The sequence below is a fragment of the Miscanthus floridulus genome, chromosome 1 (assembly GCF_019320115.1).
Source record: "Miscanthus floridulus cultivar M001 chromosome 1, ASM1932011v1, whole genome shotgun sequence".
Lineage (NCBI taxonomy): Eukaryota > Viridiplantae > Streptophyta > Magnoliopsida > Poales > Poaceae > Miscanthus > Miscanthus floridulus.
The window spans coordinates 71,835,580-71,852,572 of NC_089580.1; the positions used below are offsets into that span (position 1 = coordinate 71,835,580).

Below are 16,993 nucleotides of genomic sequence, written 5' to 3' on the forward strand. Positions count from 1 at the left end.
CATGCCTCCGCCATCGAGCGAGCCTCCGCCCGACCAAACTTCACCTAGATTGACTTCATGAAGTTACGAATGGATCTTCTAACATCGTGTGAAGCCACTCTGAGCACGGTCGGGACCTCAAGGTCTCTTTCCTTCATGTCTTTGACATGCGGGCAGCCGTCTTGTGCCAGCATCTTAGAAAGGTTGGTGGCGAAGGCTAGGGCTCCAAAGTCAACAGTGTTGCCAACGAAGTCAAGGAGCTTTAGGAAGTTGGCCTTCATCCAAGAAAATATGTTGAACACCAAAGGCTCAGAGGGCAGCGACAACATAGAACCTCCGAATTGTTCGAGGGCACCCACATAGAGCTTATCTGCGGCCAATCCAACAGCTTTAGCATCCTCGAGGCACTTAGTCCGCATGTCCACTTGCACCTTCAAGGCAGCACTGGACTCTCTCTCGACATCCACCTCCTTGCAAAGGTTATCGGCCATCTCAATAGCTTTTAGGGTGCATTCACTAGCCAGTTGCTTGGTAGCCTTCGCGCCATCCACCTTGTTTAGTGAATCGACATTCTTCCGTAGCTCCTCCAAGTCAGCTCGGGCAGTGTGGAGGCCACCAACCTCCCCTACAAGCCGAGTCTTCTCGGCCTCAAGAGTGTACACCTCTTTCTTCAGGGCCTCGATAACCAGATTGCAGTCGACCACCTCCTACGTGCCACGCTCCTCGATGGCCTCCGAAAGATAATGGCTCTGTCAAGACGAAGGTCAACCATGGCATAGCAGAGCAATGGTAGAAAAATGAAAATGAAACATACCATGCATTGCTGCTCCAAATTCATCCATAGTAGCTTGAAGTAATCAACACTCTTCAAGTGGTTGCGGAGGCGGCCTAACAACAAATCAAGCATAAGAAACATAAGACCAAAAGCAAGAAAACAAAAAATAGAAATATAAACCTCCTATATCATTATAAACAGCTTCAAGGACATCCGCCCACCCACTTATTGTGCTGTCGGAGGCACTTGAAATAGCAACTAAACATTAGCAAAACTCAAATAAAATGGAGATAGCGTAGAAACAGAAAACAAGCAAAACCAACCTTCACCACCAGCTAGGCCCGGGGCAGATGGGCGAGGAGTCGCTCCCACAAGAAAAGGCCTCGGAGGTGCCCCCAAACCAATCCGAGCAAGATCCACACCCATAGGATCACTAGGGTTCTCAGTAGGGTTCCCCAGAGCCTTTGTCAAACCAGCTGAAGCAAGCAAAATAAGTCAAGTCCAGATAAAATTTAACACAATCAGCAAGGCAGAGCAGAGCCAAGTGGCAACTCACCCAGATGCAAAGGGCTCAAAGCAGCATCTTCAGCACCAACATCCTCGGCACGCTGCGCCACAGGCCAAAACGCCAAGCTATGGAATGGAGCAGCTAGAGAATGCGCCTCTGCCTCATCGTCAGACACCTTCGTAGTAGGAGCAACCGTAGGACGGTGGCAGTCCATGCTGTCGGCCTCCGCATCTTTTGACGAGGAGGCATTGCCACCACCGGCACCTTCGCCCTCGGAGTCAGAAGAATCGTCACCCAAAACATGATGGAGGGTTCAGTAGTAGGGCTACCACCCATTCCTTGAAGGGCGGTATTAACGAAGTTATCGCCACCAAGATCTAAAGAGGCGACAGAGCGCTCACCTCCCGTTCTGGTAGCAACAAAGCCAGAGCCTCCGCCAACATTTTCTGTAACTTCCTCAACATCATCAGTAGAGGCAGTGGTAGAGGCATCGATGGAGGTGACAGCAAAAGCGGTCAAGGTCTTCTGTTTCTTGCTGACGACCTTGGACCCACCGGCCCCCCTTTCTTTTCTTCGCCTCTGCTGCAGCAATCACGTTCTTGGCGGCGGCCTTTGTCGCCTTGTCCTCCAAGGATTTGTGCACCTTTGCAGGAACATCATGTTCCTTGTGGTGCATCCCAAATGCTTCAAAAACCCTATTCAACCGAGCTTTGTGCCGGCGAAGGCCCGGCGCGCCAGATACTCTTTGTCAGACATTTCACCGAGTATCTCACGCGCCCCCGCCTCGGTGGACTTCACCAACTTCTCAGCAGCTCGACCCTCCTTATTCTCAAAGCCAAACCGGGGGAAGGGAACCCCAACTCCTTCACCAAAGATACGAAGGTTGACCATCTCGATAGTCATGGCGGGTCTATTCCTGCCAAGCGGCTAGCAGTTAGCTACCACCGTTTCATCCACCAGATCTCGACCTCCAAAGTACTAACAGGCCAGGGCAAAAGCCTTATCGCAGGCTTTGCGCCCCTCAGAAGTCCCTAGACCTGGAGTTCCTTGAGTCAAAGGCTTCATCGGGGTCATCACAGATGCCAACGGATAATGAGTATTCTTCTTTCCATCCAAGCCCATAGAAGTCAAGTCCCTGATCCTCACGTAAAACCAGTACTGCTTACAATCCTTCGACCATTTGTTCTTCTGAGCGAAGGAAATTTCTAACTTCTCGCCCTTCTGATTCCTCCGTGGCATGAACGCGCAGCTCCCATACTAGGCTATCAACTAGTCTTCGCCAACCTGTTTGGGTTGGCGCTGGAGCTCGTAGTGCTCATAGAAAGTACCAACATTGGGCTCAGCACCATAAGACAAACAGGCCTAGCAGAATTTACTCAAAGTAACGATACTATTGGGGATGAGGTGATGCAGTTGTACCTCAAACACTTCTAGGGCTTGACGAAGGAAGCGGGCCGCTGGAAAGCAAAGGCCGCAAACGAAGAAATACCTAAAAACCACGGCATTAGCAGCCTGCGGCTTCGGAACCGTCTCCCCTTCTGTAGGCTTCACCTTGGCCTCACCAAAATAGCCCAACTTCCGCAGCTCTCCGATCATGTCCGCCGTCATGAGCAAGGGGCCGAAGTCCCATGTCTTGCTTGGGCCGGCCATATCCTCTGCCTCCTCAACAGTTATGAGATCAGCAATGGAGGCTTCAACACTTCCAAGATCCTCCGCTAGCTCCTGTGCCTAAGCACTAGCGACCATGCACTCCTCAAAGAGCGCAGACCACCCAATCGCCCTAACACCGAGAAGACGGCGGTACAGACCGAAGAAAGTAGCTCGGCGGGGAGGAGGACTAACAGGAGAAGCCACTTCCAAAGCGCCGGCCAAGAACCAAAGGAAGCGAAAGCTAAAAAGCAAATAGGCGAAGGCCAAGAGCAAGAGGAAAAAGCTTGGAAAGTAAAGGCTGGGAAAGCGACAGCACGGTCGATACGGCGTAGCATTCACCTACCGCCCCCTTATATAGCCCCCGCCCCGCCACTTCAACTTCAGGGGCCAACGGCCGCATTCATTCAAAATGTGTCGATTCCAGAGCCATCGCATCAAACCAAACAGCGACATGTCACCAGCGCAATGGTCTTATTCAAGCAATCCAGGGGGAAAGGGGGGAAGCCTCCTCATGCGCAAGAGCCTCCGCGCCTCAGAACCTAAGAACCAGATTTTGAGGACAAGGCCCGCCAGCATCAGACCATGCCCTCAAGGGGGGAACTGTTGGGGCACGGTTACGAGCCACGGAGGCTAAGGTTCACGGCAACGGTAAGGGCTAACAGTTTTCCCAGTTTTCATGGACAACATACAGGGAAAAGAGACAGAGTCCACCTGTCGAGTGGCTGTTGTAGTCGAAGGCCGGAAGGCCATGGCGAGGGCTCCACCGGCATAGGCGAAGGCCACGGTCCGGACGACGATGAGCGGAGGCCCTGACGAAGGAGTCCTGGGCGGAGGCCCCGGGACCACGGGAGAGCTCCCACTCGATAGCAGTGTTAGACCGTGGGCCGATGGCAGGCCGTCGACAGAGGCCCAACGAGCAAAGGCGGTTGAAGAAAAAGACACCCAAACTACCCCTGGTGGCTTGTACTAGCATAAGAATATCCCGAGGATGTACCATAACCGACAGGGGCTAGAATTATAAAAAGTAGCCATAGCTAATAGTGCCCTATAAAAGAGGAGACTCAAACCCTGTGGCAAGGAGGTTGGTGAACTCATTTATGAAACCCTAATTGTGCTGGGACCCACCTTTCATTGTCTATCCGCTAAGCCTCCGCCTGGGGCACTGACTGGGCGGAGGTCCCCCTTCCTCTACCTGCTAGAAATCCCTATTTTCTAACAAAACACTTGCAACATATGTGTGAAACATATGCAACATACAGATAAACACACTTGCAGCATACGTTCCAAAAACACAGATGAAACATTGGTAACAGACGTTTACAACATAAGTCTACAACCATTGCAACATATGCAACACCCAATCTATTTTTGCAACATCCATCTGAAACACTTGCAATATACCTCTGAAACATCTGAAACACTTGCAACATGCGCTTTTAGCAAAACCTCGCAGGCAGACGGGTGGAGACTGCACAGCGGGATCTGACTATGCAATCGCGGTGGAAAAAGAGGATGGCAGTAAGCGGGCGACTGTGCAGGCCCTAGTGAGGGCTGCACTACCCCAGCAATAGGGCACGTGGGGTGCCCCAGACGAGCAGTGCAGCAATCGGGTGAGTGCAGCCTCGCGCAGCGAGGCGGCATCGGTTGTGCGGTCGTGGGGGAGCACGCTGCGGTGATGGAGATGAAGACCGGCGGGAGGTGCGGTGGAGAGGAAGGCATACGGGAGCCACGGCGAAACGTGGTCGTGGAACGCAATCGCGGCCTCGCGCGTTAAACCACGTGATGGGCAAGCAAAGTGAGATATTTCCGTGAGAGATGAGCGTACGAGTACATAGGCCTATTGGGCTGGTAGTGATAGCGTGCAGACATCAAGGAGCGTACCACGCGGACAGAAGTCTTGACCCGAGCATTACCCGTTTTTAAAAAAACAAAACTCCCGAGCATTACCGATGACGGAAGGGGCAGAGTTGACGCGCCTGCTTGATGAGCGCGCGAGGCTCGTTGTCGCAGCTAGCCACGGCGGATCGGATGACACTAAGGGCTCGTTCGTTTAGGGCCCGTTCGTTTAGAGTAACTCCTGGCCGGAACCATTCCCGCTAAACTCTGCTGCGTGCAATTTAAATAAACGTTCCTGGCCGGAACGGTTCCGGGACCTCAATCCCCGGGAACCGAACAGGCCCTTAAGCTGAATCCAGTCCAGGAATAATTCCTGTTCACTCAAGCTTATTCAAATTAGATTACAAATTCAACCAGGAATATTTCCAGGGAGTCATTCCCCTTGAAACGAACGAGGCCTAACTGAACTGGCTCAGTGCTGTTTTCATTTGTTTTCCAAGGTATGGGAAACAACACTAGCTAGTTTCATGACATGAAACTCTTAATCCTCTCTTCCTCGCTACATGCAAAACTGTAGTTTTTTTGCTGACACGTCACTTCATTTGGTTTAGGGAAACAAGGCCTTAAGGTGAAGAGCTAACTCATGACAAATACTGAAAGTTCCCATTGGCGCTCAAAATTCAATGCGCCAAATTGTGTATATGGCACATGGATTGGATAGTTGCTTCAACAAGGCTGGTTGTGCTGCCAAAAATAATGGCTACACAAATTATAACACGTTTATCAGGTCTCAGTCCAGTCCTTGAATGATTTGTAATCATACAAATGCCTCTCGCGATTCTGTAGGTAGCTTCAACTCCGGCTCCAAATCACCAAGGGGTGCGAAGTAAGCGTCAACCATGTCATTTGTAACATATTCAAGGGCAGGAGGATCCCACTGAGACAACAAATACATATAAATCAACTTATATAGATCACAAACAACAGAATTGTTTTTCCTAGCACAAAAAACCGATCAATCAAAACAGCAAAATAATTACCTTAGGAGTGAAGTCTTTTTCGACTAGTCGTGCTCTGACACCCTACACAGGGATGAGAAATTAAGAACTAGTATATAACAAAAGATGCAATCTTTAACCAGCAGCAGCAGCAACAATAACAACAAAGCCTTTAAGTCCTAAACAAGTTGGGGTAGGCTAGAGTTGAAACCCAGCAGAAGCAATCAAGGTTCAGGCACGTGAATAGCTGTTTTCCAAGCACTCCTATCTAAGGCTAAGTCTTTGGATATATTCCATCATTTCAAGTCTCCTTTTATTGCCTCTGCCCAACAACAACAACAAAAAATGCTCAATTATAGTTCATTCACTTCTATAACAAACAGCTTCCATAATTTCACAAATTTAGTGACAGGGAACTTCTCAATTTCCAAATCACAAGTTTGATAGCATTCACTTTCAAGTTCTAAAAGTTTGTGGCAACAATGATCACTTTATCAAGCATAAAGTTTACAGATATTCTCTGAACTTCTGGAAAGAATGCAGCATTAAGAACATACCTCACAGAATTCATGAGAAAATTGCTTTGAGATTCCATTCATGGACATGCGGTACTCACGGACAAGGCACTCATCGAGTGTCTGATACCTACCCTCGCGTATCTACATCATGGCCAGAAACAATCTCTGTCAACAGCACAAGGACAAACAACTGAGGCTGTAGAACTTCTACTTACCGATCGCAGTGAGACCTTCAAAGCTAACGGAGAGGCCTCTTTCAATCGTTTCAGTGCCAAGGTACACCATTCTTCATTTGAGCTAGCTGCTTCACTTTCCTGATTATGACAGTACTCAGTTTTAAATCATATGAAAATTGAACAGAACTTTCAGTCACAGAACAAAAAAACACTGAACTCAACAAACTAAATCAAGCACCATTCAGGGCAGCCAAAATTGCAATGGTGAAAACATATCGAGGTATGGCAAGTTTCATCAAAGGTTAACTATAAGATTCGTGAAAGTTTCACGGTAAATAGTGAGATGCTAGCAAAAGGTCACAAACCAAGCCACAAATGGCATATATGAATGAATTATATCTCATATTTCACTCATTATCAAATCAATCAAACAATGAAGTATGTTAGAATAGTAAAAAAAAAAGCAGCTGAATCATCACTCACCAAGGCATCAACAATCTCTTCAACTGTGTCATGGCTGAAGCATTTATCAATCACCTCCAGCCTAAGGTAACACAAATGGAAAAATGAGGGATGACAATCAAGATGATATACGCAATATGAAGGTACACTCTTGATCCTTACAGCACATCTCGCCTACTTTAAATGTGGTCCTTGATACACTCGTGAAAAAAAAAGTTTCATAAGGTGCTCTTCTTTCGTACATGCCTTACTGATGAACTGTGTAAATGTATTCAGCTGTTTATGTGTGCTGGTGGCAGGCGTGGACGGCGATGATCTCTCCAGCGCCTCTGGCGAGGTTCATGGATGTTGGATGTGAGGATGCCATGGCGCAGAGGCCAGTGGTGGTGGACATGGATCCGTGTGTGGAGGTTGCCGGGAGCGCTACGCCACATGTTGCGGCGGAGCACTGTAACATGTGTTGTGGCGGAGCGCTGCGCCACAGTGTTGCGGAGGAGCGCACGCCAAGATGGCGCGGATACTGGACTGGCGGCAAGATGCTTGGCGGCCAAAGGTCAGGCCAGGGATGTGAGGTGCGCGACCCTGGTGGCGGACCTGCGCGAGCTAAGGCGGGGGTGGCAGAGGCATGAGTACGAGTAGAGGGAGCAGGCCGGCCTGCTCACCGGCAGACAGCTATTTCTCGTACCCGAATCCACTGCTCTTGGCTGTCCGTGCGTTCGTGTACACTGTGATGTGGTTAGCGGTGAAAGACCTGGACGCCAGCACAGGATGGTGGCAGTGGCTTCACCACTGAACTGAAGCTCTCATCTTGCAGTTGGTCTGAACCAGGTCCGCACTATCACCTGTTATCTCAAATTATTAGCCCGTGCTTTAGTTTATGGACCTCATATCATCGGGTGTCTCATAGTGTTGATATGTAATTAGGTTCCCGTTAGTGCTCTGGTTCATGCAGTGATTTTAGTGAATTTCATCATCAGGTACAGATGTTTGTGGTTACAATATTTGTTCCTTCATTTACTTTCAGGCAAGATAACAGTGGCCATATTACAGAGCGGATTGCTTCCTGAAATGCAAAAGTGGAAGACCAATGGGGGAGAGAGGTTCAGAAGAAAAGAGGCAGGGCATTTAGACATTATTTCCCATGCCTATAAAGCCACTCCAGGTTGATTCTATAGAAAGAAAGAGGCAATGGGCTAAAAAGTAAAGAGGCGATGGGCTAAAAAATAAAGAGGTAAGGGATGAGCAAATCATTATTTGTTAGGATTTAAAATTAAAAAATATTAGTATGGTATAAATTTTATGTGCCCATAGCAACGCATGGGCCAATACCTAGTCTTAACTAAAAAGAATAAACAGTCGACTGTTTTTTAAAGAACAGACAATGCAGCATCCAGATTATCATCATCTCAAGCGCATATATAAATCCAACCAATATAACATTTTTATGAAGAAAATAAACTGACATGCCCAAAAGTAATGGCACGAAAGAAAGGAACACATAGATCAAAGCCCGCCATGCTAGAATCGATTCCAGGAAAGAACAAGCGATGGTTCTAGCTTTCAATTCTCATTCGTAAATGGGTAAACATAACATTTCTGTCTTTTTCTACCGGGTGCGTGATTAATAATTATGTATCCAAAACCCCAAAAAGGATTTTGGAATAACAAAGCAGGGTTACTGAGTTATAGTTACTGCTGGCAGCCATAGAGATGACACATGGTAAAGTGTTTGATGAGCAATGTTTGGTAAAATAGATTACCTATGAACAATGCTTTTTTTGTCTGGATAAACCATGTCTCCATATTGTGCAAGGGAAGAATCAATAACTGATGGGTCATCAGTTACTAACTTTGCAAGTCGTTCATCGATCAGATCCAGATGCTGTCCAAAAAACCAAACATAAAATGTTCATAAGTTGATTAAAAATACCACATTAGAAATATCTGGACTTCAAACATGAGATATATAGTAAAAAGAATCTCACGCCACTCATGGAATAGTGTGTAGCAAGGCCAAGAGCAATCATATCTGTTCCATTGAGCTTTTCACCAGTCAAGGCCACATATTCCCCTACGAGGCTTCCAGTGTGAAAACTAGCAGACTGATTACATATTCCTATTTTGCAATCGACTACAGCACAACCACCAAATAAAGTAGCAGGGACAAGATGTAACTCCACATAAGAGCACTAACCAACATGACCAGTTAGATGCGACAAATAAAATGAGGCAGCAGCATCAGGATGGAATCCAATATGAACTTCTGGAGTTGCAAAGACCTGAAATCGTCGCATTAAAAAATGTATCAAATACCTGACTCCAAACTATTCAAGAAATAGAGGAAGCAGCAAGAGGAAAATAGCATAAGCTCGCCACAGAAATATATAGAAAATAAAAGCGAATGAGTAAAAATACATTGACATACTGTTCTATCTGTTGCAATGCGGAATGTTCCAGGAATGGAAACACCTCCACCACCACCCATAGTAACACCATCAAGAATGGCAATCTATATTAGCAGATAAATGCAATCTCAGATGTCAAATAAAAAATATTATAATGAATCGTAACAAGAAAATAGTTCTGAATCCATATACTTTACATGTGGTTTCAAGTACGTGCCCAGAAAATAAATGAACATGTACAAAGTCTTGAAAAAATCCTTACATTCCTCCAGCTTGCCTGATAAAGGAAAAAATATTAAATTTAAGGTAAACTTGGACAGCACAAAACGTTTTTACAATGCACAAGTTTACAGTGGACCATCCAAATTTAAGGAACTTCTTGTACAATAAATTGGGTAAAAAAAACCTTTGATTTGTGTTCTTTCCATCAACCTTTTCTAGAGACAAATAAAGCAGGTTCAGCAACCAAGCAAATGGAGAATTGTTTTGCCAAATTGTGTCATCGTAATAACTTGCTGCTGTTTTGTGAAAACAAAAGCAAGCATGACAGACAGTTTACTAAAAAGGATACACAGGTGACAGAAATATAACGGAATGATTACTATCAACAGTTCACAATGGGATACAAACTATATGCCATGCAGGGCTTAACCACCCACCTTCACTGATAAGTTCACGTAATCTAACAACATCCCCACCAGCACAGAATGCTCGGCCGCTGCCCTTCATGCAATGAACAACTCAATTTATATTTGGTCAGCAATATAAGCGGAACTGAAATGATGAAGCACCATACCTTCATCATGACAAAGCCAATGTCTGGGTTGTCCTCCCATGATTCATAAAATTTATTAAGCCTAGCTCCCTATCATGACAGACATTCCACCAAGCATCAGATCAATTGTTTCCAATGTAAATCTAGCTATAATCTATACACCCGTGGACAGAAAAAACAAATGAAGTCAGCATTATCAACACACGAATAAACTAAGCCTAATCATTTGCATTGCAAGAAAAGGACTAAATCAATCTGCAGAAGCTCCACCTTTGTTGAAGAAAAGGGTAGTTCACCCAAGTCCCAACACCAAGGCACCCAGCACTGCATAAATGACTGTGTGGGCATTACATTATACACATGCTCCGCAAATGATAGCAGGGGCCTAAAAGAGAGAACATAATTCACCAAACTGCTATGGAGCATGATCACCGACTCATTTCATCAAACAATATCACCTACAGTTCAGTGAGCCCGAACCCCATCACCGCACAACTATGTAATATGTAAAGCATCTCATCGAACAAAGAGTCTTCCAATCACCACCGCAACAAAACTGCGCTCCAACTACTACCTACAATAGTACGCGAGGAAATGGGGACGAACCATGGTGGTGGTGAGGGCATTGAGGTAGCCGGGGCGGTTGAGCACGGCGGCGCGCGCACTTGCCTTTCCTTCCACGAGCACCTGCGCAAAATACGGTGTCAACGACAGAACCCCGCGCCTCCGATGCCGAAGGAGGATGCCACGACGGTGGGCCCAGGCGTTTGGTTACCTCGTCGCTGGAGGTGGCGTTCGACGGTTGGAGGGAGGAGAGCGGCCGCAGTCCCCCAAGCGCGCCGCGGCGAAGGGCCTCGCCGGCGCGGCGTGCTACGGCGGCGGCGGCGGCGGCGAGGCGCGGCATGCTGGCGCGGATCGTAGGGTTTTGGACTCTGGAGTGGATGGTGGAGTGGTCCTCAAAGGAAAAGTGTGGCCCGTCGAAGTGCCGTGATGGGAACAAACTCGGTCTGATTGTGTATGGGCTAGGGATCATGGGCCAAACTGTCGTGACCTGGAAAGTGCGGTGGGCCGCATGATCCAGTTGCAACGAATCAAAATATCAAATGAAATGAATTACAGCGTCTCAGTCCTCCTTAAACTTACTCTCTATAAATTTTAATCTAAATAAAAATTGTTCTTTATAACTTTCTATCTTCCAACAGCTTCTTTATATTTTGTAGCACTTTAGAGAGCTATCCACGATTTTCATCTTTAGCAAGCCAAGAAACTAGAAATAGATGGTGCAATATTTAAAGATCTTCCCACCAAAATCTTTATTCGTATCAATGCCGAAAGAGTCTCTTTAATTGCTCTTGTGGATGCAATTCAATTGATAGTCTAGTTTTGTCGAATCAAAATATCAATTGAAATAGATGCTTCATCTAAAAAGAATTGAAATGGATGCAATCCTCCCCAAAAAAAATTGAAACCGATGCCAAAGAAGAAAAAAATAAACTCTTTTTAAATTTTTCATAGGAACCCTTTTATTGTCCGCAGCACCTTGCAGCTGTTTGCCATCTGACATGATCGCTATCTCAAGGTCACGACAATAGCCATAAAACTTCACCCGACGACACTGAAATTATCACCATAATTTTAACAAAATCACCATAAATGCGTGTCAATCAAGTCTCACAATTCAAAGGAGACTAAACTAATGTGAAATAGCTCAACACATCCAATCGGCACATTCGCGAATAGCGAGCTGAGCATTTTGATCGACAGATTATAGAATTGGTCCAGCTCAACAATGGAACAGATATTCGGAACAGGCACAGGCATCCAGATACACTTGCAGCAAAGATGAAAAAGAAAACCCAGGCACACAACATGCCTGCAATGTAGGTCTCCGCGGCTCCTTGCTCATAACTTGACTTTCCATGAGCCATTGTCAGCTAAATGTTGTTTAAACGAAGAACCGGTTCTTTACAGCTTCAAGAATACAAAATTCGTGACACAGCGAAACACTAGCAGGAACCAAAATTCCTTTTTAAGAATATTTCCATATATACTAAAGGAAACTAAATAATGAAAGAATTAAACTGATTGAGAAACCCATTTAACACAAGAACAAAGTGGGACTGAAAAGGTATCAAAATATGGTAGCCTCTTATAAAATGCCAAATCAAAAATATTTTGGCTTGACTCCTCCAAATAGCCGACTTATTTGGTTAGCATTATATATCTTGCTAATATTTATAATCTTGGTTCTTCTCCAGACCCAGCAAAACTGGTATCAGGTGGACTGCTCCTTCCATGCTGCCAACATTCTCAGAAATTCCATCACCTATATGCATCAAAAGAATGTTTCATTTCTCTAAACTTGCAATACCCAACACATAGTCAAACGTTCAGAAGTTTTCAATTTTCCTTTTGAACCAAGAAATATTCAAAGGCAAAAGTTTGTTGTGGTTGCCGCAGTGCTATGAGTTACCTCAGCTGGATCCCTCAAGGAATAGAAGGCGTCACTCTCTTTGGGTATAGATGACACCAATATTCCAAAGCCACGGTTGCTTGCCTTAAGAACCTATTTGAACCAATAGTAAATCATGTGTTTTGGAAATATATGCTTTAGAAGTCCATTCAAGTGAACTAGGCATACTTTGAATGCATCTTCATCTGTTCTATCATCTCCAACATAGATAGGGAGAACATCTTCACTCTCGTTGAGCCCAAGCGATTCGAGTAAAAACTCCACAGCTTTACCTTTGTTCCAATCAATAACAGGACGGACCTCAAAAACCTGGATTGAAGAGTGTGATTGAATATTAATCAAATTCAACCTGCTTACAACAAATATTTTGATAAGGAAAGCCTTCTAATGTGCATAATCCTCACCTTCCTCCCATGCGTTAGTCTTAGGCAAGGGTAATCTTCCAAAACAGAACTTACACGATGGAAAACCTCTTTATAGTCCTGAGAAGCAAGAATAGGAATTTGAGTTTGAATGGTCCATGTTCAGCTCAAATAATCCCAATGCACATTTTCTGTATGAAATATAAGCACTAAGATATAGAACTATTACATCTTCTGCCACATTACGGTAATGCACAGACAAGCAGAACTTGTTATCTTCCATCCTTGCACCATCAACGTCCTTAACACTCTCACCAAGTTTTTCATACACCTGGCATGTACACCACTGAGTAAGTCCAACCATATGACATAAGATGGCAACTTAAACTCAAGAAGTTGATACAACATACCTCAGTGATCATAGGTAAAAACTCACTTGCAGGTTGGAACAGGTTGACTTCTTTACCCTACAAAGACGAAAAGGAGATTCACAATACGAAAGCAAGTAAGAAATTTAAATTATGAGGGTAAAGATCTAGAAAGTAATTTCACATGCGCATCAGTTGACCGAATACATTCCACGCCATTGGAGTCAGTAGTCTTCCTAACAGGGCCCATTATGTCCATTCCATGGCTTCCAGCGTAGTATAGTTCATTTAGCTTGACAAAGTCAAAAACCTAAAAAAAATCGATGAGAAAGATGCAAAATGCTGATAGGAGTAATTTGTGTAATGAACAATAACATTGTATACCTTATCACGAGACCTTCCGCTAATGATTGCAGTTGGGAAAAGTGATGCCACATGCCTCACTGCAGCACGCATCTGTGAAATACAATGTTTAGAAAGTGGACTGGAAATTGCACTGGACTGCTAATTTTACAAGAACTGTAGGACTTAAGGAAAACATACCTCATCAGACATTAATGCATTTTCAGGATTGTCCACAATCGGTGAAAGTGTTCCGTCATAGTCAAGAAACAATGCCAATCTTTTACTCCCAGCAAGATCACTAATTGCCTCAAATGAGGTCAAAGCAGAAGGATAGTTCACCTACAAAGGTGAAACAATGGGAATCACTAACCTATTGGTTACGATTCTGCCATACAGTATAGGTTCAGATACATACCGTCCAGTTGTGGTATTGCAAATCAAGATCATCAGATTGAGTATCACAGATGACATCCTTGGTCTGTCTTTTGCGGGTAGGTGATGAGGCCTTCATGAGGTCAAGCCATCCAGTAGCACGAACTTCTTCAATCTTACCAGGCAGAGGTATCTTCTTTGTAGTGTTCAAGCAAAGCCCCGGAGAGGGAAAGCTAGTAGGTGTTGTGAAAGTCATGACGGCAGCAGGCGATGCTAACGTAGGGAGATGGTCAGCAATAACAGGTGAATTGAGGCCTGTCTTCAAATCCATCAACAAGACACAACTCCCCAAGAGACTTGTTGTGAAACCAATTACAGACTACAAAAGGTTAGTGCACCAAAATGCTTAACCAACCCTCTTGTCAATGAAAAACCAACGTTTCAATGTGTTCTTGTCACTGCAAACATGCATGTACCACATCCAGCCCATTAAATGTGAAGACCCTGCATTCTGTATTGGAAGAAGAAAAAAATGCCTTCAACATAGCAATCTTTTTTTTTTTTGGGGGGGGGGCGGCTACAAAATGCTGAAGCACATACTGATTCATCACCCTGGTCAACACAGATCATTTAAAAGGAGAAATCATTCATCCAACATGCCAATCAGTTCCAAGGACAATAATTGTGCACAATCACAGCCTACACTACATACAGTAATAAAAAAAAGACAGAAAAAGGTGTTGTCATGTAATGTCTAATGAAACACCACACCACCTAATGCAAGAATAACTGACCACATTGAACAGCATAGTTCCTGTTCCTGTCTTGCAAGTTTTAAAAAGGAAAAAGACAGGATCACCTTTTTTCACGACTCAGGAGTTACAAGGGAAAATGAAAAAGACATCAGCTGGCGACTGGTGAGCCATGATTCCTTTGCGTACCACCACATATTAGTTGGAAAATGATGTTTGATCCATCCATCATTAACAATTTAAGGCCAAATTACAACAAATGACATAAACATGGATGATTTGGTGAGACCCATGTGTACTAATGATAGATGCACGGCTGTTGGCATTGTCGGTAAAGTCTCCAGCGTGGCGCATTGCATAGGATGTCCATGAGAACACACACTAAAATACTAGGAAAATTCAAAGAGCAATTCAAGACAGGTGCACAGGCAACTGTTCAGCAGTGGCACTGGGAAACAAAAGGCAAGCACATAGTTTCGGATTACGTCAGTAATCACCACGTATCGTGACAGGACTAATCGACTGGGACCACCGGGGCATCAATCAGCCAATCAATAGGCTTGTACTACAACAGATGGCGCCTGGCCAGGCTTGCAAGAAAGCCTCGGCGATGCAACATGCTGCTCGCAACGGCGGCAGTGAAAGACACAGCTCCCATCAACCCAACCAACAAGAACAAAATACGTGGGGGCCCTCGAACACAAGGCCAGACCGGTGCAGTGAGGCAATCATCAAAGATATGCTTTTTATTTCCCTCCCAGTCGCGATACATCCAAAAAGAATCGGGGAAAAGGGCAAGAAAAAGGTAAGCCCAGTTGGACGAACCCCGGCTCGGCCGCAGAGACCCCCCGCGAGGAAGAATCCCACACAGCCAACCACCACGGCCAACACCCTTCTCCCTCCCTTCCCTCTGCATCCCACCTGCTTTCTCATGGCCGTGTTGTGGGCAGCTCGATTAAAAAACTCGCCTTTGGGGGCTCTTCGGATACAGTTCCACACATGGAACGGAACAGATTCCCCGTGGGGGGCGACGGCCGTCGCCGTCGCATGGGGAGGCGGAGACGACAAGGAATACGCACAAATAACAAAAGGAAATTTACACGAACCCGACAAGCAATTCTGCGCGGCGAGATCTACGAGCGCTTGATGAGCAACGTGACATAGTTTCCAAGAAAGCATGGGGACCGATCTCGGGAGGAGAAACTTACCGGACGGAGGTGGCGAGGTTATACCCAATGCCGGCGCCGGCGAGCCCCCCAACGGGGCTTGGAAACGACCAGGAGGGAGGCGGCGACGGGGAGGGGATTTGGGAGCCGAGAGAGAGAGGAAGGGAGAGGAGAGAGGTTGGAGGTGGGCGCGTATTAATAGGCGGGCGACAGTCGACTTGCTCCCTCACTTTCCAGAAGCGGAGGCGGAAAAGGCAGTTTACCGGTTGTCTCGGTCATGAGCGTTTCGCTTCGTTTTCGCTGCTCACGGGATTAACCCCAAAGCGACCATCGAGGCTCGCTGGCGCGCGAGCTTTTGCTGACGAGGGCGGGTGGCGCGCGCCACGTAGCGGGAAGGCAACAGCGATCGGGAGGGGTCGCCTGGCCCAGCCCTACACGTGCACGGGGCAAGACTAAGAGTCTAAGGACGTGTTTGGCACGACTTCGGTCAGCTCCGGCTCCGCTGACAATCACCGTGCAGATCACTGTAGAATACTGTAGCTTGGAGCCGGGTTTCTCCCTCCTGCTTTTTCATCTCACTGTAGCTTGGGGGTACTGTTCACGGAGCCGGAGGAGCCAAAATTTCGGGCTTCACCGGTGAAGCTGCTGGCTGTGAGAGGGAGAGGGAAGGAGAGAGAAAACTGGCTCCGCTACAGTGAATGAACAGTAATTTGCAGTCCGAAGCCGGAGCCGTCCGGAGCCGTGCCAAACAGGTTCTAAGATTGGTCTCCGTCCGGCTTGATTGGCTCGTTTACAAGCCGCTCGTGCTAATTCATATGACTAATTTATTATGAGAGAAAAATATTATATTTTGACTGATGTGGAGATATGATTCCAGTATTCATAAGACAAGATATGAGACACACAAGATCCAAGGCGTGCACGGTACTGGTCGACGTGCACCGCAAGATATTGTATAGTACCAAATAGAATACTTTCTTTATAACCATACCTCTCCAGAGTATATAAGAAGAGGCAGGGGTCCCCTAGTCGACATCTACATACACCACATATTCAATATAATACAACAAAGA

The 16,993-nt window shown here is 45.9% G+C and overlaps 2 protein-coding genes across 3 annotated transcripts; both read right to left on the reverse strand.

The window, feature by feature from the left end:
• Window positions 1–5,207: 5,207 nt before the first annotated feature.
• On the reverse strand, window positions 5,208–11,077 carry LOC136535995 (small ribosomal subunit protein mS47-like). Its single transcript, XM_066528434.1, has 14 exons — window positions 10,858–11,077; window positions 10,689–10,769; window positions 10,104–10,172; window positions 9,967–10,030; window positions 9,505–9,584; window positions 9,328–9,411; window positions 9,097–9,181; window positions 8,888–8,973; window positions 8,663–8,784; window positions 6,924–6,984; window positions 6,480–6,578; window positions 6,304–6,405; window positions 5,789–5,830; window positions 5,208–5,685 (listed from the first exon to the last, which is right to left on the reverse strand). The coding sequence occupies exons 1-14, from the start codon at window positions 10,984–10,986 to the stop codon at window positions 5,566–5,568; spliced, it is 1,224 nt and encodes a 407-aa protein (XP_066384531.1). The 5' UTR covers window positions 10,987–11,077; the 3' UTR covers window positions 5,208–5,565.
• A 919-nt stretch (window positions 11,078–11,996) lies between these two features.
• LOC136536005 (probable trehalose-phosphate phosphatase 2) lies at window positions 11,997–16,115 on the reverse strand. Of its 2 annotated transcripts, none has more exons than XM_066528445.1 (11): window positions 15,963–16,115; window positions 14,046–14,614; window positions 13,829–13,969; window positions 13,670–13,741; window positions 13,470–13,595; window positions 13,328–13,384; window positions 13,147–13,248; window positions 12,960–13,037; window positions 12,724–12,864; window positions 12,556–12,648; window positions 11,997–12,408 (listed from the first exon to the last, which is right to left on the reverse strand). In XM_066528445.1, exons 2-11 carry the CDS (start codon window positions 14,331–14,333, stop codon window positions 12,358–12,360), a joined length of 1,149 nt encoding a protein of 382 aa, XP_066384542.1. In that variant the 5' UTR covers window positions 14,334–14,614; window positions 15,963–16,115; the 3' UTR covers window positions 11,997–12,357. The 2 variants fall into 2 exon arrangements, with proteins under 2 accessions (XP_066384542.1, XP_066384540.1); XM_066528443.1 differs by having other exon boundaries at window positions 14,046–14,513; window positions 15,963–16,108.
• Window positions 16,116–16,993: the final 878 nt, after the last annotated feature.